At 40.0% G+C, this 21,993-nt stretch overlaps 1 protein-coding gene across 1 annotated transcript in view; it reads right to left on the minus strand.

Annotated features, from left to right (window-relative positions):
- Positions 1–21,516, minus strand: part of rnf213a (ring finger protein 213a) — a 34,426-nt gene extending 12,910 nt beyond the window's left edge. Inside the window, exons 1-29 of the mRNA XM_030735280.1 lie at positions 21,406–21,516; positions 19,512–19,630; positions 17,338–17,489; positions 16,417–17,103; positions 16,117–16,286; positions 15,859–16,026; positions 14,817–15,022; positions 14,394–14,680; positions 14,048–14,301; positions 13,725–13,934; positions 13,424–13,616; positions 13,203–13,258; positions 12,725–12,899; positions 12,492–12,653; positions 10,046–10,144; positions 9,839–9,961; positions 9,441–9,624; positions 9,104–9,277; positions 8,827–8,979; positions 8,119–8,735; positions 7,793–7,952; positions 6,965–7,182; positions 6,647–6,784; positions 6,372–6,536; positions 4,619–5,888; positions 4,347–4,528; positions 4,091–4,246; positions 393–3,995; positions 181–305 (exon numbers count right to left, since the gene is read on the minus strand). Of these exons, the coding sequence (XP_030591140.1) occupies positions 181–305; positions 393–3,995; positions 4,091–4,246; positions 4,347–4,528; positions 4,619–5,888; positions 6,372–6,536; positions 6,647–6,784; positions 6,965–7,182; positions 7,793–7,952; positions 8,119–8,735; positions 8,827–8,979; positions 9,104–9,277; positions 9,441–9,624; positions 9,839–9,961; positions 10,046–10,144; positions 12,492–12,653; positions 12,725–12,899; positions 13,203–13,258; positions 13,424–13,616; positions 13,725–13,934; positions 14,048–14,301; positions 14,394–14,680; positions 14,817–15,022; positions 15,859–16,026; positions 16,117–16,286; positions 16,417–17,103; positions 17,338–17,489; positions 19,512–19,611 (10,187 nt within the window). The 5' untranslated portion in view covers positions 19,612–19,630; positions 21,406–21,516. The remainder of the gene's footprint in view (positions 1–180; positions 306–392; positions 3,996–4,090; positions 4,247–4,346; positions 4,529–4,618; positions 5,889–6,371; positions 6,537–6,646; positions 6,785–6,964; positions 7,183–7,792; positions 7,953–8,118; positions 8,736–8,826; positions 8,980–9,103; positions 9,278–9,440; positions 9,625–9,838; positions 9,962–10,045; positions 10,145–12,491; positions 12,654–12,724; positions 12,900–13,202; positions 13,259–13,423; positions 13,617–13,724; positions 13,935–14,047; positions 14,302–14,393; positions 14,681–14,816; positions 15,023–15,858; positions 16,027–16,116; positions 16,287–16,416; positions 17,104–17,337; positions 17,490–19,511; positions 19,631–21,405) is intronic.
- Between the last annotated feature and the right edge of the window lie 477 nt (positions 21,517–21,993).

The following is a 21,993-nucleotide window of genomic DNA, read 5'->3' on the forward strand; positions in this document are numbered from 1 at the left end:
GTCTACCACAGTACAGTCTACTGTACTAATGAATATAACAGTGCTTACAAGTATAATATTTGTCTTCACAACTTTACTTCCATGACAGTTTACCTTGTAAGTTACTTTGTGAATAAACACGATTTGGGAAACTTCACTTAACCCGTGTAAAATGATATATTCCCTAGTAGAAAAACAAACCTGATCTTCTTCAAGAAGGAGTGCTCTGTGTCAAACTGCTGGAGTGAGAGAAGCTCAACACTATGCAACATTCTCTCCAGTGGTTCCAAGTCAAAAGCAGTCAAAAGTCGGGAGAATGTTGTCACCTATAGTTTAAAATGACATTTAGACCATCTAACCACTTACAACAGAATATATAATATATATGAAACTGGCATGACAGCTTTAGTTACCTCTGTGAAGAAGGAGCAGCAATGGACTTCCTGCCTTGTGTGAGCAAGTATGTAGTCGGCCAAACAGCTGTTATTCTGCTCTTCGAAGTAGATCTTGGCCAGATATTCACTCTCCATTTTTGGAAGGCCTGTACAATCCAACCGCACCACTGAGTCTGGTGTGGCACATTTGAGCAGTATGAGTTTAGCCTCATCAAGCATTCTCCTCTCAGAATCTGAGATTTCCAAACTGTCCTTCTGGTTCTCTATTACTTGAAGAACCACAGAAGCACACGTGTCTGAGTGGTAGCCAATGAACACGTCTGGGGGTTGGTACTTGTATGTCTGAGCCGCTGCTGCATGTTGAGTGTTGGGAGTTACAAAATGCAGAACCCATTTCTCCAGTTCCTCCACCATTCTCTTCTGCTCAGTTTTCAGGACAGTCTGGATGTCCAGGTAGTGTTTCTCCAGCCTGTTAATGAGAGGTATTGGGAACTGTTTGTAGACCACTTCTCTTTCCTCAATAACGATTAACCGGAAGTCTTTGTGCACCCTGCATTTTACACGATGGGTTCCCAGTCCAAGATCCACATATTTCTGCCCTCCCAAGCAGACATAGTATTGGTTGAGAGCATCATAGAGACTTTCATAGAGGTTCTGCAGGTTTAAGAGCACAACTGTTTGACCTGTTTCCATGCATATCTTTACTCTGTTGATGTTGCGACAGATTTGGGTATACTCTTGGTCTTTTGGGAAGCTGGAACCAAAGATTATTTCTGGTTGACCACTTTCTGAAAAAAAGGATTGCTGCAGAATCTGCAGGGCTGCATAGTTTTTAGTTAGCACCAGGAGGTATCGACATTCTTCTTCTTGTCCAACTGCATGAATGTTTTCTCTCACAAACTCAATGGCACTGATGTTCTCCAGGTTTGGTGAAATCTGCAGTCTCTTCGTGAAAACAGTGACTGGATTTACATTATCCTTGCCACTGAAATTTCTCAGCACTGCTTTGACGGTTTCTTCTGGTGTGGGCTTCCGCTGAGAAGCCTTGGCCACTGCAAAGATCATCTTTATCAAGCTGTAGTAGTCACGTAGGCCAAAAAACCCTTTCCCTTGTTTGCGGCAGATGTTCAAGTAGGCCCGTGCAAAGGGTTGGAAGAAATCCCTGACCTTCTCCAAAACCACTGCGTCAGAGCAGCAGATGCCTTTGGCACTTTCAATAAGTTCCCTCTCATCAGGGTCACCACGGGAGACAAAAATGCCTCTGTTCATCTTTGCAGGGTCCAGCGCCCAGTTGGAGATGCCAATAAATCCAACCTTTTTGTGTGGTAGTGGTTCATCATCAATGCATCCCTCCTCCAGCAATGGATGAAGAGTTTTCAGGGGCATCTTTGGAGAGTCCTCTGCAAGCCCGATCTCATCAAGAACCACAACTGAAATGTACTCATTCAGGTTTTTTCCTTCCTGAAAGCGTCCGCATTGCTTGAATGTATTAATGATACCTTCTGGTGTTGAGTGAGGGCTACACTGGAAGGACACCAAATGGATCTGTTTGAGTTTTTTGTACAGGTCAGAATGAGCAGCTTGTCCCTGCATTGCATCAGCCACCAGAGTTTTAGACAGAGATTTTGAACTTCCTGGTTTGCCCACCAAGAAGAGAGGAATTCTCAGTTCAATGCAGAGAACCATCATGAAGACATTCTCTTTCAGGGCACTGTTTCTTGCAATTGTATCCCCCATTGGCACACCACTCAAAAGCAAATCTTGCATGAGTGAGATTTCCTGCATTACCTTTGACGGGCTGTACAATGCTGGCAGGCTTTTGCTGATTTTCTGCCTGTATTTATCCTTATCTTCTAAACAGGCATGGTAGCACACTCCAATGGCCATGACTAGAGACCAGACGACAGGGTCTCGCCTCTCAGGGCATCTTTGACGTCTTTCATCCTTCTCAGCATTTTTATTATTCTCAAATTGTTCAAGCTCTGCAAAAAACATTTCGTGGTTGTCATAGAACCAAACGAAAGCTTGCATGCAACGTTCAACATCTCTCAGGCTGACGAAGCTGCATTCATCCTTTCTGGCGCGCATGTACTTTTGTGAAGCTGAAAGGGCATCAGTGATCCACTTGAGATAACATTCATCAATTGCTTTGTTTTCAGCCACTCTTTGTACAATCTGCTGGATGTATATTTTCTCTGTGTGGTCATTTAACTGTCCAAAGTCCCACACCAGAGGAATCATGCTTGGTGGCAATGCTTGAACTCTATACACCAACTGTCGGAGAGGAATAGAGCCAATCTTTTCATCCGTCTCTTCAGCTCGAACTCGGTACCCGAGTCCTGCAGATTCCAACCTTTGAATCATCTCATCTGTGTGTTTTCGGTAAGGGTTGCATGCAGCAATAATCTGCAACCCACTGTGGGGTGTCAAACTTTCCCCCTTCACCGTCTTATCACAGAGAACCTCCTTAATACTGCTGATGGCCTCGGTAGTGTTGGCCTCATCAAAAAACAGAACGGAGTCAAATCCATAGTCTAGTTTGTTGATGGAAGCAATGTCTTCCGCCTCTCTCACTTTGGTGTAGATCATCTCTGAAGTTGTCCCTCCATGCACCTTGACAAGTTTCATGTTCTCAGTTGCCACTCCACTCCTCCGCAGTTCACAAAGGAATTTGATGAGCCTTGTCTTACCACACCCGGTTTCTCCCATGATAATGACGGGGATGCCACACCTGAACCGCATGTGGATTGCAAGCATCTTCAGTATGTTGTCAGTTGTGAGCTCATATGTTTCATCTGGGTCAAGAGGCCACTGGATACCAAGAACATTACAGATTCGCTCAATTTTCTCTCCTCTTGGAAGGCGATCAAAGTCAATGTTGAAAGGGACTCTTTGCAGGTTTAGGCCTTCATACAATGCCCTTGTCATGACATTTTTTTTAATCACCCTTCCAGAGGTTGGGTCAATGGCGTCGACAAAATTCTGCTCATTGAGCTGAAGATGGAAACCTATAAAGGTCATGGACTCATGGTCATCATTGAAGAATATGTATGGATGTGGTTCTGTTTCCCATCTTTTTCTGATAAGAAAAGGAGCCAAGTCTTCATCTGTGACACCAGTCAGATCGATCTGCAGCCTGCCAGGACTCTGGTCAGAAATGCTGAGTGATGGAGTGGCAAAGTCTTTTGCCATCAGAATCATGAAGTCTACCACAAAGGTTTTAAATCCACTCAGTGTGTCCCCAGTGAAAGTGACATCACAAAAAACAGAAGTCTCACAGTCTTTCAGCTGAAGATTAAGGAACCATGCAAAATTTCTTAGTTCTGCCCAGGATGGATCCGTAATGCCGCAAAACATGAGAAGCATCTGCAGGCATTCGACGTGTGTCCCCTCAACACACCGATAAGTAAACACATCTAAATCAATGTGGTTATGAAACCGAGTGAGATACTGGTATGGTCTCTGAAAAGCTTCACTCCTGAATTCTTCATCATCCATCAGTGGGTCATCATTGCTCACAATGGTGGGATCTTCTTGCTTCCTCATCTCTAGCATTAGAACCTCTTTGGGTGGCCGGCAGAAAATATTTGGGAACACATCTATGAATGTGCTTTTTACTGCCTGAAAAAAACAAAAACAAAAATACAATCCCAGGTAAACAACAATTAAAAGTCACGTAACAAATGATTAGTGTTTATGGTTATAAAAACTCTTACCTGCCGTGGAACATTCCTGCCTGACTTCACAGTGGGCTCCAAAATCTCTACAAGGTACAGCTGCTTGTTACTGCACTTCCACATCTTTCCCTCAGAGTCCATCAAATAGCGCAAAATCAGCAACTTGAACAGGAATTCATGAAGGCCTTTCTGCACCTTTTCAAAAGAAACAATCATTTAACCTTTTGTGTACACTGTGAAAACATTGAAAAGGTTACAGTTTATTACATTAAACAATCCACTGATTGACCCTTACCGAAGATGTAATGTCAAAATGGAACACTGTCAGTTCTTTCTTTCTAGGGGCATCCAACAGTGATTGAAGGATGACATTCTCATCAACATTAGGTTCAATCAGGCGAATGCATTTCATCACTGATGATTTTTTGGTTGAGCGCTTCAGTTTTTCATACAGCCTCCTGATGTAAAGTGATTTTCCTGCAATTACAAAGGTCAAATGTAGGGTGCAAATTTTGAAAAACAAAATTTTATCCAGTCAGTAATATTTGAAAATACTTGTATACATACCAACGCCAGCCCTTTTAGCTGAGATGACACCAACGCAGAGTCTGTCTTTAAATGCAGCTGCAGCGCTGCACTGATCTGCTGGGACAGCATAGTGTTTTTGGAGGTAACTCTGGATTCTTGCCAAAAGCTCCTTTGGAACCATGTGCAATCTGTACTGGCTGAAGGCTGACGGAAGGTACGCATGTTCTCTTTCTGAGCTGCAAATGATAACAAGTCTGTAATCCTTCCTACTCTGCATTTTAATTCGCTGAAAAAAGTTCTCAGCTTTAGAGCTCACATCATAAGGGAGGAGATCCCCATACAATAAACAGTATATCTTCTGTCCTCTGTAGCCTGTACTGAGACAGCGTCTGAGGAAAAGCTCCACCTGTTCGTATGGTGTTGTGGAGTTGCAAAGGAGGACTTCATCATAGGTGGGAAGTATCTCGTTTTCACTGTTCATGTAAATGGAGATGCAAGATGTCAACACGTCATTATGTGGGCAAACAATGAGGTTTGGGTTTCCAGTGGCCAGACCTCTGGGTAGCTGTCTGTGTATGAAATTCAGAGTGTCATCATCAGAAATGTCTTCTTCCTGACTCTCATTGTGTTTGTTGGCCAGTATATCCAACAGTCTTCCAAGATTTTTCATATCAAGAATGCTGGGGAGAAAATTCCTCATGTCTTTCATATAAGCATTCCATATCTGATCAAATTTTGGTAAACCCTTTGCATGTTCCACAAGACTTGCCAGAGGATCCAATTCACCGGTCAAGTCTGGGTCTTCTCCCTTGCTTGGCACCACAACAAAGGTCTGAAACTCAATGTCCTCATTTTGCTCTTGTGGTTGTTTGAGGATTTCGTACTGAAGTGCATGCCAAACTTCCCTCAAATCTGAGGAAGTACAGTTTGGCTTGATGAAAGAGAGCATCATGAGAACCTGGTCCTCTACATTAGTCACATTTTGCAAAGTCAGCTTGCTGCAAAGGTAGACAATCTGTTCAGCTGTGTAGTAGTTAAGATAGTAATGTTGGGATCTCTGTTTGTCCACAAAATCCATCCAGTAATCAAGACATTTCTCCATTTTCCTGCAAAGTTCAGGAAGCTGCTCTTCTATGCTGCCTTCCACAGTGACACTGAGAACACTGTCCAAGTTGAAATCCATCAAAATACTGGGTGCCTGACTTTTTAAACAGCAGTTTATTTGCACTTCCCAGTGCCTGAACAGTGGATTCCCAGCAGTGTAAAGAGCAATGAATGCCTCAGCTAGTCTTTGAACATTTGAAAAAACCTGAAAAACAGAAATAAACTTGGAGTCAGCTTTATATGTTCAGTAAGCACACAAAGTTATGCTGAATAAACTCTAATTGTGTTCAATTTCACTGTCAAACAACAAGCAAACAAGTCTGTGATTATATAAACTGCATATAGGTGCATACATTTATTGCATATTGCCAAGTAAACAGCAATTCTTTTTATAAAAGCATTCAGTTATACATCACCACATTTTTATTATATAAGTCTATAGAGTTGTTTGTATTATTTGGACATGGTTCTTATCTTGACGTGCAGTATAAATTGTAGGACTTTATTTGCACAGGTCTACACCATCTAGCTATCCTAGTTTTTGACATTATGGATTATTGAGCAATATTGAGTCTTTATGATATAGATCATTTGATTTAAAATAAAATATACAAAAAAATGTCAAATGTGAAAGGATCTGAACTCCTTTAGATCTAACAATAGCAAAAAGGAAACTTTTTCAATATACCTCTGCAAAGTAATCAACTTCACATTGCCCTTGATCCCCTTTTCCAGACATGAGCATGAGTTTGTTCTGCAGCTCCCTCAGGTCCTCAAGGGAATAGCAGCGCATCTGCTGACCCTCATCATGCTCCTCTGGAATCTGCAGCCTCAGGGCAGTGTCAAGACTCAACTAGATCAAGAAAAAAATACACTCTCGTGCATAATTTTGTAGATTCTTTGTCTCAGAAATAATATCTGTATTGATCTAGGGATGCAATCAAGTTTAACTGCTTCATTTACCTTTTTCACATTTTGTGCACTGATCAGGTAGATACCCTTGTTATTGATGGTTGATGCTAAGGAGAGAGATGACAGTTCCACGGACCCATGACTGTCCTTCACAGTCTTCAACCACTCCAAATGACGTGCACTGTCCCGCTATAAGAGAAGATACTCTTATTAATTGTGCTGTGTTCCAATTTCTGTTTCATAAGGTAGGTGTTAACCTCCGTAACCCCGCTGTATGATACTAACAATCAGATCAAAGACTGAAATGTGATTATTTTATGGCAATCCTGATTATATTTTTGCTAAAAGTGTTCAGAGGCATCCTCTTACCAGTTTTTTGGGTAGATTGCTGTCATTGTCCAAAGCCCTCCAGAGCTTCTTGAGCACTTCTCTGAAGTTGCTAAAACCAGAATCTGGTTTGAGGTCATAAAGCACTGAAGAGTAGCCAAGAACAGCATCGTGGAAGCAAGCGACACGATCCACATCCATGTCATTCTCTCCCGCAGAGATGGAAGCCAGGTCAACAAACACTTTCAACTCATTGATATCTACAAAATAAATTTGGATAAACAAAAATAGGGTAGTGATTAGCAACATTGCTTCATAGCAGAACTGCTCTGGATTTTAAACTGATGGTCAGCTGGGGCTTTTCTATGTTGAGTTTGTATGCTCTGCCAGTGCCTGTATGAATTTTCTGTGGGTGTTCCAGCTTCCTCCCACATTCCATAGATATGCATGGAAGGTTAACTGGTGATTTTAAATTGGCACAGATGTAAGTGTGAGTCTACATGGTTGGCTAACTTGCATATCTGGTTCCTGCAATGCAATGCTGGTAACCTTGGTGTTGCACAGCTAGATTTGCCTTGGTGGGTTTTTAGAATCAGCCTACATTTCAACTGTAGCTCCAATTTTGTGGTACCATGCCAGCATCCATATTTTTCAGTGGATATGTGCAGAATATATTCTAGATTGTGCAAAGGCACTGTGTTGTTGGAAAAAAGGTATTGTGCTAGGCCCTGTGACAGGACGGTGATCTCTCTGGAGTTTACCCCTACCCTTGCTCAGTGTCAGCTCAGATAGACCCCACCTCTGTAATGAATATGTGGTTGCAACAAAATTCATGCATGGATAAAGTGACTAAATAATAACTACACTTACCTTCAAGGGCATCCTTCACCCATTTCACAAAGTGTCCCCTTAGTCCCAGTTCCTGCAGACACAGTCTGCGAGACTCTGTGATGTCCACCAGAACCATCTTTGCCTGCATCAAGTCATTGTCAATCCGATTGAGCTGCTCTTTCTGAAAGCCTGCATGACTCTGAGAGGGGAAAAAAAACAGTAAAAACTACAGTTAACTTCTAACCATGGAAGTATGAGCAGAGGCAGTGTTCACAGGGAGTCACAAATGAAAATGTACTTTAATTACAAGTATTGAATGCTCATGTTTTTTAGACTGATGACTTTTAATACACAAAGCCACTTACAACTTCTGTGAGTGTCTTCAGAACTCTGAAGTCACCTTGAAGACCAAGTGTCTCTTTGACCTTCATGATTATTTCAGCTGATGCCACAGCTAGATGAAGCTCATGATACTGCTCGATCTGTTGAACCCTGCTATGGATCCATTGTTTGTCCCTTGATTTATCAATTCTGCACATGATGTCCAGGTCTTTTGCAAGATCTTCATATTTGCCCTTGAAAGCTCTAAAAAACTGGTTAACTTCTTCAAGCCTTATAGTGCCATCTTTCAGGCGAATGTAGATATCTTTGTAATCAGAATAGCAATCTATGAAAATGTCATCGTGTATCATTTCTAGTGTTGCCATAATGTCCACTACCCCGTGCTCCTGAGGATCCTCTTCCATTTCTTCAGTGGCCAAGTTTTTGGCTCGTTTGTCCCAACACGTTTTGAAGACAAGACTGTCTCTGAAGGTGTATAAATCCTCTGCCATGTTTCTGATTTGTTCATCCAGATTGAAATAGGTGACAACACCAGCCACTGGGGAGGGCATCTGGTCAAACTGATGAACCTCCATGAAATGGTCCAAGGGCGTGGTCATAATGTTGACTTGTTGTTTCTCTTCCAGGTCAGCAACATTAACTATTATTGAAATTAATACGCATGTTATGATATTGTTGCAACATTGTGGTCCAAATCAAACTGAATAAATGCACTGAGTCAGTCAACATACCTGTCATGTGTTCCTCAAGTTGGTGGCTCTTAGTTAAGAGGACATCTACAAGCTCCTTTTCATGATACACGGCTTTTACTTCATCATCTCTGCACTGCAACAGTCTCTTCATTTTGTCATTATCCTTGTATTGTCCATTCTCAGAGAGGCAGTCTGTTAATATCAAGGCAAAAAACACAAACATCTCAATATTATGATTACTGTTAGGTCAGTGTACACTATTAAATTTTGAATATAACTCTTAAGACATCTTTGATGCCAAATGTACTGTTTTTACCGATCTTCAGCAGTTCTAAGAAGGCACCCCGTCTTTCCAAAATGATCTTGAGCAATTGGATCTTAATGTTTCCGTGGACCAGTTGATTTTTAATGGCTATAAATGAGGATATGCCTATTGCAATTCTATCCTTGGCATCTTGAGTGAGTTTCTCAATCAGCTTTTCATCTGCTCCTGCAGTGACAAAATTTACATGTCAGTTTTTTTTTCCTAAACCACAGCAATTATTTCAATAACTCAATCATTAAATTCTTACTGTGCTTTCATAAATTAAATATCATGGCATTTATTCTGTGTTTTTCAATTTTAATGGTCCTGTATTTTTCTTAGGAGATACCGTGTAGCTGAAAAATGTCTTTGGCAGCTGTCCAGGACAGAAGGTGCTGAAGGACAACTTCTTCATTTTGGTGATATTTTCCTTGATGATCCCTTGGCCAAGATTTTTGGATAATAGCAGAGATGAGTTTCCCAAATTTCCAGTTTATCTTGAACCTCTCAAAGAGTTTACCCTCATTCTTGTTCTGCACATGATGTGGGAAACATATTATAAAACACGGTGAAATATGTTTTGACACAGTGAACCTAACTAACTAACCCAAACCCACTGACTAACCTAAGAACCACACATTTATTTCAACATAAAAAAAAAACATTTTTAATTATGGATTTACATTGGGATTGTTCTTAAATATGCCAAATATTACTAAACACTAATGCAAGTAAAAGTCTTCAAACCTGGCACAAAGATGTAACAGCCTCAAGAGCACACCTTTCGATACTGGCTGCAACATGTGGATGGGAACCACTAAGGTCCTCCATACTGGTGCAGTAGTATTCAATTTGATCCAGGGCAGATTCCTAAAAACACAGTCACATAAGTCTGTTTTATTTTAACCAAAAAAAAAAGCCCAAAGTGAAATCTCCAAAACACGTTTTACTTACCCGCTTGTACTTCCCCTCAAAATCCATAGTGAATGTCCGTCTCCACTCTTTTGTGCAAAACTCATCTTTGAAGTGGATGGAAATGATATTGTTCCACATCTGTAAAACACCAGTTACAGCCTTATTTTTTCCAGCATTCTTTATAAGTAGGGGATTATGATCATCAGTTTGGGCACCCCCTGATAATTTTCAAGATTTTTCTTTATAAATCATTGGTTGTTCAGATCAGCAATTTCAGTTAAATATATCATATAGCAGACAAACACAGTGATACTTGAGAAGTGAAATGAAGTTCATAGGATTTACAGAAAGTGTGCAATAATTATTTAAACAAAATTAGACAGGTGCACTTGTTGTTTTATTGATTTGAGTACCTTTAGCACTAATTATTGGAACACAAAATTTGTTTTGTAAGCTCATTGACCCTTGACCTACATACACAGGTGAATCCAATTATGAGAAAGGGTTAAGATGGCCAATTGCAAGTGTTTCTCCTCTTTGCATCTTCTCTGAAGAGTGGCAACATGGGAGCCTCAAAACAACTCTCAAATGACCTGAAAACAAAGATTGTTCAACATCACGGTTTAGGGGAAGGATCCAAAAAGCTCTCTCAGAGATTTAAGCTGTCAGTTTCCACTGTGAGGAACATAGTGAGGAAATGGAAGACCACAGGCACAGTTATAGTTAAGGCCCGAAGTGGCAGGCCAAGAAAAATCTGAGATAGGCAGAGGTGAAGGATGGTGAGAACAGTCATAGTCAACCCACAGAGTAGCTCCAAAGACCTACAACATCATCTTGCTGCAGATGGTGTCACTGTGCATCGTTCAACTATTCAGTGCACTTTGCACAAGGAGAGGCTGTATGGGAGAGTAATGCAGAAGAAGCCTTTTCTGCACACATGCCACAAACAGAGTTGCTTGAGCACATTTGGACAAGCCAGCTTAAATTTAGAATAAGGTGCTGTGCACTGATGAAACTAAAATTGAGTAATTTGGACATAACAAGAGGCGGTATGCAGAACACAGCATTCCAAGACAAACACTTAGTAACCACAGTAAAATTTGGTGGCGGTTCCATCATGCTGTGGGGCTGTGGGGCGAGTGCAGGTACTGGGAATCTTGTTAAAGTTGAGGGTCGCATGGATTCCAGTCAATAAAAGCAGATTCTTGAGAACAATGTTCAAGAATCAGTGACAAAGTTGAAATTGTGCCGGGGCTGGATACTTCAACAAGACAACGACCCCAAACACTGCTCAAAATCTAGTGAGGCATTCATGCAGAGGAACAAGTACAGCGTTCTGGAACGGCCATCTCAGTCCCCAGACCTGAATATTATTGAAAATCTGTGGTGTGATTTAAATTGGGCTGTCCATGCTCGGAAACCATCAAACCTGACTGAACTGGAGATGTTTTGTAAAGAAGAATGGGCCAAAATACCTTCAACCAGAATCCAGACTCTCATTGGTAGCTACAGGAAGCATTTAGAGGCTGTTATTGCTGCAGAAGGACGATCTACTAAATATTGATGTCATTTTTCTGTTGGGGTGCCCAAACGTATCCACCTGTCTAATTTTGTTCAAATAATTATTGCACACTTTCTGTAAATCCTATAAACTTCATTTCACTTCTCAAATATCACTGTGTTCATCTGCTATATAATAGATTTAACTGAAATTGCTGATCCAAACAACCAATGATTTATAAAGGAAAATCATGAACATTATCAGGGGTGCCCAAACTTTTGCATACTACTGTAAATGCACTGAGTTGTTGCCATGTGATTGGCAATCAAACAGGTGTACCCAGCACAGTGGCTGGTGAGTGTATGAGCCCAAGCAGAACCTAGCTGGTTGGAAAGGGAGTTCTCCTGTAAATCTTTCACATTATTTATCACCGTTTCTGAAATACAACATAATAACTTGAATGGAAAAGTCAAAATGCATTAGCAGTGTGATGTATTGTGCGTTTTATACCTCAGTGATGATGCTTGAAGGCTATATTTCTTGATAAAATTCCTTCACACTTGGCACAAATGTTAACTTGGACTCAAGGCTGAACTGATTAGAAAGGCTGAATCCCTGTGACCAAACATCCATCTCATTCTAAAATGCCGTACCTCAGGAACACATGGAGGTATTTTTCAATGTATCTAACACAAACATTCACTTGCATTTGTTTGGAATTTGGTGATGAAAGGTCAAATGTCAAAATCACTATGGCTGCAGCTCAAGAGTAGATACTCTTATTGTAAAATGCCTTACAAGACAGACAGACAGACAGACAGACAGACAGACAGACAGACAGATAGACAGACAGATAGACAGATGATAGATAGATAGATAGATAGATAGATAGATAGATAGATAGATAGATAGATAGATAGATAGATAGATAGATAGATAGATAGATAGATAGATAGATAGATAGATAAAAGCAAAACTGCTCACTTCCATCTCCTCTGTTGCCTTCACTTGGTTTAAGGTGAACAAACTCTTGTTAAGCAAATTCTGTTTAAATGACCGAGTGATCCATCCTCTCATTATCTTCATCGCCTGAATGATCACCACGCCTTTCACATATTGTTGCTCCTCATTTTCTTCTTGAGTCTCCTAAATTAGAATTATTAGTATAACAACACAAAATAACACTCTGATTTAAAAGCTGTACTTACTTTACATACCTGCTGCTTGTTACACTGAACAAAGTTTGCAACTGATGCAACCAGATTCATGCATGCCACAGGAATGTCAGGATAGTTCTGGGTATGCGATCCCGGTTTGACCCCACTGCAGATCTTCTCTAACAGTTTCACTGCAGTTGCAAGGCACTCTTTTCTATAAGCCACTGTAAAATAACTATGACAAATGAAAACAAAGGATCAAAGTGTAAATAAGCACCTACAGAAATGCAGAACACCTGTCATTAACAGCATTAGTCACTTTAATATAACCTATCAATAAAAGACTACCACTGAAAAAATATATATAGACCATTTTCATCTGTGGGGTTTGCACATATTTACATTATAGAACTTGCACAATACATAAATAAACTATAAATTTCTGTAAAATGCAGTTTATTCAATAACAATTTCAATCAAATAGCACAACTGTAGTATCTACTGACTTCCTGTTTGTTATTCAGAAGCTGTAGATTACCTGTATTTTTCCTCAATGAGAGTCCCTTGGATGTGTGAAAGAATGTCAGATACTGCCTAAAACCAGAAAACCATAAATATGTAAGATGCAGCTATTTATAATTCAAAATTATTGCTCCATTGAAAAAAAGCACATGACAACCTGTATGGTCCATGAATGGATTACCTTAACACACAGTCTATAGAACGGAAGTATGGAAATGTCTTTTTACTTTCATTCACCTGCATGTTGCTGCCAGTGATATCCTGAGGAGCCTTAATGGTAAAAATATGAAGCATGTCCAAAAGCTCAGCCTTAAGTTCAATGCTACACTCAGTCAGTTCATCAAGTGACATCAGGTACAAGCAGGATCGAAGTGAAAGTGGATCCACCTCCATTAAGTGACTGCGGCTTTTCATCACATTTATCAGTGCTCTGAGAAAAAGCAATCAAAAAAATTTGCATTAATAAAAATTGAGATAAAATACCTGGCAGCTGTCTGAAAGTGACGGTATTTGTTGGCAAATGAATGAGGAATCTTACCTCTTGTCTTGACTGCTCATGTATGAGGTGCCAACATCAAGGCCTTGCAAACCTGCCCAAGATGACATGTACTTCAAGTTTCCAGATGTTGGTGCTTCAAAAGGCTTTGTGGTGCCTTTAAGTAGATGGAGAAGTGGTAGGACCATAATCCATCGAGGCATCCCTAGTCTTTTCACAGTGATGATCAGATACTCCAATCTTTCTGGCAAACTAGAGGAAGAATTATTTGAACATATGAAGAGAAAATTCATTACTAGGGCAATATAACTCTTATTAGATTATGAATGTATGATACCAGAATTATTAAAAGACTAGGTAACTACCTGAGAATAGACACATCTTGAGAAAATTCTGCCCAGTACTGGAGAAAATTATCCTTCTCTTGTTTGGGTAAACACAGTGCAGTGCAGAGCCGATGGAGCTCAGAATCGTCAAGTCTGATCTGATACTGTCTCCATACGTAGAGCATGACCACAGCAGCTCTCAAGGGGTCCTGAATGTAGTGGCTCTTACGATCTCCATCTTTCAGTTGAGGAATCACATTTTTCAGCATGAATTCTTTAAGCATCTTCTTCACCTAAGAATGTACAAGACCCATAGAGATAGGTAAGTTGCAATGTCCTTAAACTTAAGGTATCTGGTCTTTGTACACAAAGACTGCGAACTTACATCTTCTTTCCCATAGTTTAGGGAGTACCATTTCTTTTCTTTTTCTTCATATACAAAAGGTTCCCCATAAACCTGAATGAACTGATTCAGCTGGACCAGAAAACTTCTCAAATTGGTAGGAGTCCAGCTCCTCAGAAGATCAAATATGGTCTCCAGCATTATGTTTCCTGCAATTTCTCTGCCTTTAATCAGATTCTTTGTTTCAGACCAGAATGCATCCTTAATACGTTTGAGCATGCCTTTTGCGGGCGGAGCACAGATGATGTCATCATATTGGTGCCAGTCCCCTTATAAAAAAAAAAAAAAAAAGAAAAAAGAAAAGCACAAATTTACTCTAATGGAAACAACAAAATATGGTAATACCACCAGCACATTAGCTGAGCAAGAACAATTAGAGCTTGACTACGTGAAAGTTATATTTACCGTTGTCATTGATGAGTTTGGGTTTCACAAACAAACATCTGTTGGTAGTGTGGTGTGTAGAATCCAATTTGTATATGTATTCAAATTCATACTCCCGTTTTTTATTCTTGTAGACAACATATTTGTATGGTATTGACTCAGCCTCAGCTTGTTTTTTGCTAGTTGTCAGGCTGCCTCCAACCAGAAACCCATGCTCTCCAAGATCCCTGCATGAAAAAGAAATTCACATGTAAATGGCATAAAGTCAGTCAGACAGGATATTATAAAAGTCCTGCTTGTCCAGGAATATATCTGATGGTTTAGGATTGAGGGTGCTTTCGAGTTAGCATGTCAAAGTCCAAGGTTGAATAGTAAGTGAATATACACCGATGAGTCACAGGTACAGAACCACTAACAAGTAAAAGATGTTTCCTTACAATTGCACCTATTATAGCATCTCTAATAACATCAGGTCTTGTAGAGTGTTCCTGTTATGTAGTGTTCAGTGCCTCCAAAACGTGAAAAGGAAAGTAAACTGAGTGGTGTACTACTAATTGAGATTAATGGCTCAGTGAGCTATGCCATGCTTAAGTTTTCTGTGTCATGAAAGTGGCTCTCTTTTTACCTGGCTAAATTACCATGGTATCTAATACTGAACACATAATCGTGTTTTAAGTGCATTAAAGATTCTCTGCTGGGGAAATATGTTACTAAAACCACTGAATGAACCATAAATTGTTGTATTGTCACACGAATGTGCATGCATTAATTTGGCGATTCAGAAATTGTATGAATGTTTTTATACTTGATTCTAATCTGCTCTTACACACACACACACACACACACACACACACACACACACACACACACACACACACACACACACACACACACACACACACACAAACACACAAACACACACACTGTGTGTCTTTTCTGTAAATTTCTCTGTAAATGTAAATTTCCTACAGCATGTGACTATTTTCCTGAATGTATGATTTGATATTTTCTTAGAGTGATTAACTGTTTAAACTTCAATGACCATTAACTCGAGAATAAGTACCTGGTCACAGACAGTTCAACTGCATCCTCATCCCAGTTTCCAATGCATGATCCAGCCCTGATGAAGATACGATCTTCCATTGGATCAAATTTAAAATCCTTTGAGAGAACCGCGTGGAAGTAAATTGTGAGTCTGTCACATGCAGCAATGGTCGTGTTTCTCGTTGGTCTAGGAGGCAAAAAAAATAAATAAATAAATAACCATCAGGAAAGATGAGTTAAAGGAAACAAATACAATTATCTGAGAGGCTTTTATCACCTTTTGGGGGGCGGGCCTGTTTGAGTTTTTGAATTTTTGCCATCTTCGTTGCCATCTTTACGTCCTTTGGTATCATCTGAAGTCTGTGGTGGAGTCGAGTCCGGCCCACTTCCAGACTGCTGAATCTCCATTTGCTCCACAGAGTCCACACTGGAGCCCGTGTTATCAGCCTGTAGCATTAAATGTGTTGGATAAATACATCTCAAGGTTATGAGACTGAGATCTATCTGGCATGAACTGTGGGCTTACTATGGTGTCGATAACAATTATTTTCATATGTAGTGTATTAGCCAGCATTACCTTTGCTGTACGAGGGCCAAAAACTTTTTGTTGTTCAGTTGGTGGGGCCTGTTTCGGTTTCTGGTCCTGCTGATTTTTTCCCTTCTGTTTGTTTTCCTTTGACTGCTTTGCATTTGTCTCCACATTAGCATTCTGATCCTGTTTAGGTTGTTTAGCATTGTCTGCGTCTTTCTTGTTCTTTGAGTTTTTTTCATTTGGATCGTTAGCAGTAGTGGTCTCGGTCCCTTTACGTGAACCTGGTTGAGAAGTTGTACTCTTCTTGTCCTCTGAGGCAGGACTCTGAGCTGGAGTGTCAGCTGTTGCTGTGTGGGGCGGCTGATTGTCAGAAGATTTATGTGCATTGCTCTCCATCTCCTTCAGGCTACTTGTTGCCACCTGAGACTGCTCCTCTGTATTTGCCTGTTCTGTGGCACCAGACTCTTCACTCTGATTGACTTTCGCATCTTCAGCAGTGGCAACAATACTGTTAGCTGGTAAGGAACTAGCCTGGCTTTCTAGTGATGAGAGCCTTTCTTGGAGTGAATCTGGTGTTGTGTCCATTGCATTGTCTGAGCTTTCACTGTCAGAAGAGTCTCTTCCTCCCTCTGTCCCCTTCTCCTGGTTGTCTCCCAGAGAAATATGTGACTGATCTTGGTCTGATGACACACTGCCATCTTTCTTCTTTTTGTTCTTCTTTCTCTTTTTTTTCTGCATAGACAAAAGAAGACGGGTCAGTTTTGTGAACTACTGCCAATATAAAATCCTAAATTAGAACACAAGTACATGTTTCAGATTCATAAACATTTAAAAACACAGTTAAAGCTATACCATGAAGGCTGTATTAGTGCATAAACCCACTGTAGACCAAAAGCAAGCAAAGCTGCTCACCTACTGTACAAAATATGCTGTCCGCAGGCTAAAAACCAATAGTGACATGCTCACCTTTTTCTTTGGGTTGTTGTTGATGGACTCATCGTTTGGCCGTTTGGGATATTTATTGGATTCTTTGCTGTCCACAGCTGGGGTGCTTTCCTGTGACTCTGACTTCTCAGTTGGACCTTCCCCATCTGCTACCAAAGATCTTGGCTGATCTCCTACATGTAGGTTAAAGATGAGGGGTTAATAAAAAATAACATAAATCAGCAGAAGTATTGTTTTTCATTCTGGCACATCACACTATCAGTCAAGGACTCTGCAATGAAGATTGCAAAGAATATTTTGACTTCAGTCTCTTAAAGCACTAAAAGGTGGCAACTGTATGTTTTCAGTGTGGACCCACGTAGGCAACCTTTGTTTTGACTGTTCATTAAGTCACAAAGCTCAAATTTGCATTTTGCCTGTCTAAAGTAGGTCACCATGTTGTTATGATAGGTAATCTTACACCTATGTGGAATTAAGCAGTTGTGTCCCACTCAGTTTTTCAACAAAACGACTGATAACAGAACAGCAGCAGCAGTGAAGATGATGCTGCCACAGTTTACAAGTGGACATGAAATGCTACATGTATCAAGGCTAATTTGCACCATGGGGCCCTGCTCTAAAAACTCTAAGCTATAACCCTGCCTGCGAAGCTGGATTTAAGAAATAAGTGTTTAAAGATTTTATAGCATGTGTAGCGCCATCTTGTGTCAGTACAGAACACGACGTTACTCAGTTGGTTGTTTGCCTGCCGATAATAGACTTAACATTAGTTTATGTTAGCTAACAAGTGACAGAACCAATAACCTGTGGAAAATAAGGAAACTAAAAATCAGTCTGAGGGCCATTTTTATACTCTCACTGGTGTAAATTAGCCTTTGTACATGTATTGTTTCATGTTCACTTTAACCCAGAGCTGGAGTCTGTCTACACACACACACACACACACACACACACACACACACACACACACACACACACACACACACACACACACACACACACACATGCTCCTGTAATCACCACTGATGAGTCCTTCACTAAACCAACTGATCAACAAGCAGGGGTGAGTCTAAAGGGGGCATGAGCTGTTCGAGGCCATATTCATTTATTTATAACATTATTGTTGCGGATTTAGAAACTAAAAGTTTTTGTTTCCCGTATGCCAGTGAAAATATACATGGAGCCAGTAAAACTGAGCTACTGACCTGGGGCTCTTGGGTTGGACAATGAATTATTATTAACGATAAATATTAACATTAATTTTTAACATGTATACAGTCAGAACGTCGGTTTTCTGCAGCAGGAAATGTTACAACAAACCACAGGGAAAATCCCAGTTCTGAGAATGCTGATATGCTCGCTTTTCTTCATGCTCCTTCAACGGATTACGTACACACACACACACACACACACACACACACACACACACACACACACACACACACACACACACACACACACACACACACACACACACACACACACACACACAAATCAAATTAACCTCAACCAGGAGATACAACACTGTTAGAGATCGTCTTTTTTTTTTTTGCTTCCTACTAATGTAAGAAAGCATTCAGAGAATACAGATTAAAGGCAACTTGAAACGCACAAATAATTGTTTCCAGTTCACCCAAGAGCACCATATGTCACAATAAATGTTTCTCGAGTACAAGAAACAAGAATGGGACTCAAAGCTCAGAGAGAAGTCAAATATTACACCAAGACTTTGAATGCTGGACTCAGCTGAAGAGCAAAAGGAAACAAGAGCCTGACTGATTTTAGGATATAATTCAGGAGTAGCTATAATCATGGTCTTAATCCTACTGGAATATAAAATAGTTTGAGAGCCAGTCATAATCATCCTACAGTCTTTCAAAGTATGAACTGACACCACAGAAATATCTCTAGGAAAAGAAACAATAGTTATTTGGTTTTATGTAATTTTGCTTTGATATGAGCAAGTCGTGACAAAATGTAGAATAAAGGGGAGAAATGTACTTTAATTACACCTGGGGATCTGTATGTTCAAACATAATTTTTATATTTTGACAGCTCACAGAATAGTGGCATTGAAAAAAAACATGCACAGTGGTAATCAAATACAGTGCAGAGTAAATCATGTTCTGTTGAATTAACAACCACAGCAAGGTTGTCACTAAGATGAAACCACATTTCTGACCTTATCTACTTACCCTGTGTGTTTGCAGGTTGAACAGACAGCTTATGGCCACAATCACTGCAGAATTTGGCTGTTTTCTCTGTAATGTTATGGCCACACTTTGAGCACTTCATCTTCAGACTTCAGTGATCACTGCAAAGAAACAATTTTCACTTAATGTTCAGACATCTCGAGAACTTCTTTCGCTTTCTATTTTGGAAGCCAGTGTCACATGAAACGGTTGAGCTACGCAACAACAACCCAGTCACAATATCTCCTCTGAACTTTGAACAGTCACACCCAAGAAACTGGCCTGTAAGTGAGTGAATTGGAAAGAACTTTGCAAGAGTGTCCTGGCCTGCAAACAAGCATCCAATAATAAACTGACTTTAACCAAAGAGCAGAGAACTGAGAGCTCTCACAACAGACTGGAATATCGCTTCCTTAAAAAATAGCACATTATTCTAAGGACTTAAAAAAAAAACTTCATATTACCAAAAGTAGTTCAAATGAGGAACAAAAAAATTGTGCATATGCAATAAATAGTTAAAAAAAGATCCAGCATATTTCACAGACAGCAGTAAACAGAGAGGCTGACACCCCCTTCCCCCCCACACACTCTAAAAAGATACATTACTTGCTTATAATATGGAAATTTTTAACGCAATATTATGTTAATAACTGAGTAATTCTTGAACCAAAAAAACATGAAGTCATCAACCATGAGTTAAAATGATGCCATAATTCTTTGATTTTGAGAGCAAATGTGAGAATTGCTCTGTTGAGATTCATAATTGAAAGTTATAACAAGATTCATTAACACTGAATACAGCAGTGGCTACTTCACTTTCATTTCTAGATAATTCTTCTGATAATCAGGTGCTGCTGACCTGCTCTCTCTCTTTGTCAAACACAAGTGGACTTCTGGTTACAGTTTAACCCAAAAATTGCTTTGAGTGTTTCAACCCACTGAGATTACGTTTTAAGGCATCTGACCTAAATACATGTGACTCAATTGTAAGATTTAAGTAGTTCATAGTGGGCAGTTTAGCAGTTTAATGAATGTCATTTATGTGAGGAAAGGAAGAAAAAAGCATGAAGATCAGTTGGGGGGAAAGGACACAAAAGAATGTAATTCTGTGCAAAATTCAGTCTTTTGTGATAGTTTCCTTAAGTGAAAAGGATTTTGTGAGTTTCTTTATAAAGTCGAACAAACGCACACCATCATAAAATAGACATAGTGCATGTATTAAAGTCATATCCCTGTGTTACTGGAAAAAACTGCAAATTGGGTATGCAAGAGATGAGTTTTCCAGGCAAAAAAGTGGAGCAACTTTTTCAAGTACGGAGTGACTCATCCATTAATGTACAGATCTTTGGCTTCGTAGTTCGGCCAATCACGTTTGCCGCGTAAAAAAAACATGTTAGGTCACTTCCTGTGTTCCATTGAGTTTGACAACAACAAAACTGAGAGAACGCGAACTAAACAGCTACTCAGTCACAGACATAATAATACTGCAGAATCACGACACGTTTCGGACCAGCAGCGAAAGCTCCGCGCCACACTACGCAGGGTGCCACTGCACAAATGTAGCCACTGTGCTAACTAGCTTCCCCATAGCAGCCATCCTAATGAGCTGCGCAGCTAATATTAGCTTGGCCACTTAGTCCTGATTCACTCTCCAGAATAAACCGACACGTTATCAGAAAGGACGGGCGACATCCAAAGCGCATCATCCCACAACCCAGTTGCAGCCATACTTACTGAGACGTGGCCCATGACAGCGAGGTCTGATAGCTGTTTTCAGTTTTAGGATTAGTTTAGTCCTGCTCTGTCACAGCGGAAAGTCTGACGTTATGACACACACACTGACCACCCGGTGACCATAACAAAAATAAATAACACTCCAGCTGAGCTGCGTCCCTACCTTCTCTTCTGTCCTGCGAAAACGGAAAGCCTGCAAATCATCTCCGTTGGTCCTGCGACGCAGCCGGCGAAAACATGTCCAAGAGCTGAAATCCTCTCATTTCCGTGTCTGCTGAAGTTTCGTTTTGTCAGAAATGGGCGTCAGCTTCTAAGTTTACTTTCATAATCACCGATTAAATTTATTTATTTTATTTCATTACATGTAAACCTCTTGTGCTTAACACAGAAGATAAAAACATAATAATCTGTGTACTTTAGAATGCTTTAAGACAATGAAAGCAGCACATCAGCACCTATTAAGTGTACTCCTGTGTGAATAAAAAGGTTTTGAGTCAAACAACTTTTTGTATGCATGCATTATGTATCATAAAGTGATATAAATGATTTTTATAAACTTTTTTTCTTGTAGCACAAATAAAGTTTGTATCTTATGGTACTGTCTATGTATCTATGAACGGAAACATCATCAGTGCATTACTGGCTGGTCATTCACCAAATTCACCAAGTTTCTCTTTTTGCATTTTTATGCTTCTTAAAAATCAACATCAGCTGGATAGTGTAGTGGCAACACTACCATGTTTGGATATAA

Source organism: Archocentrus centrarchus, chromosome 8 (genome assembly GCF_007364275.1).
Source record: "Archocentrus centrarchus isolate MPI-CPG fArcCen1 chromosome 8, fArcCen1, whole genome shotgun sequence".
Lineage (NCBI taxonomy): Eukaryota > Metazoa > Chordata > Actinopteri > Cichliformes > Cichlidae > Archocentrus > Archocentrus centrarchus.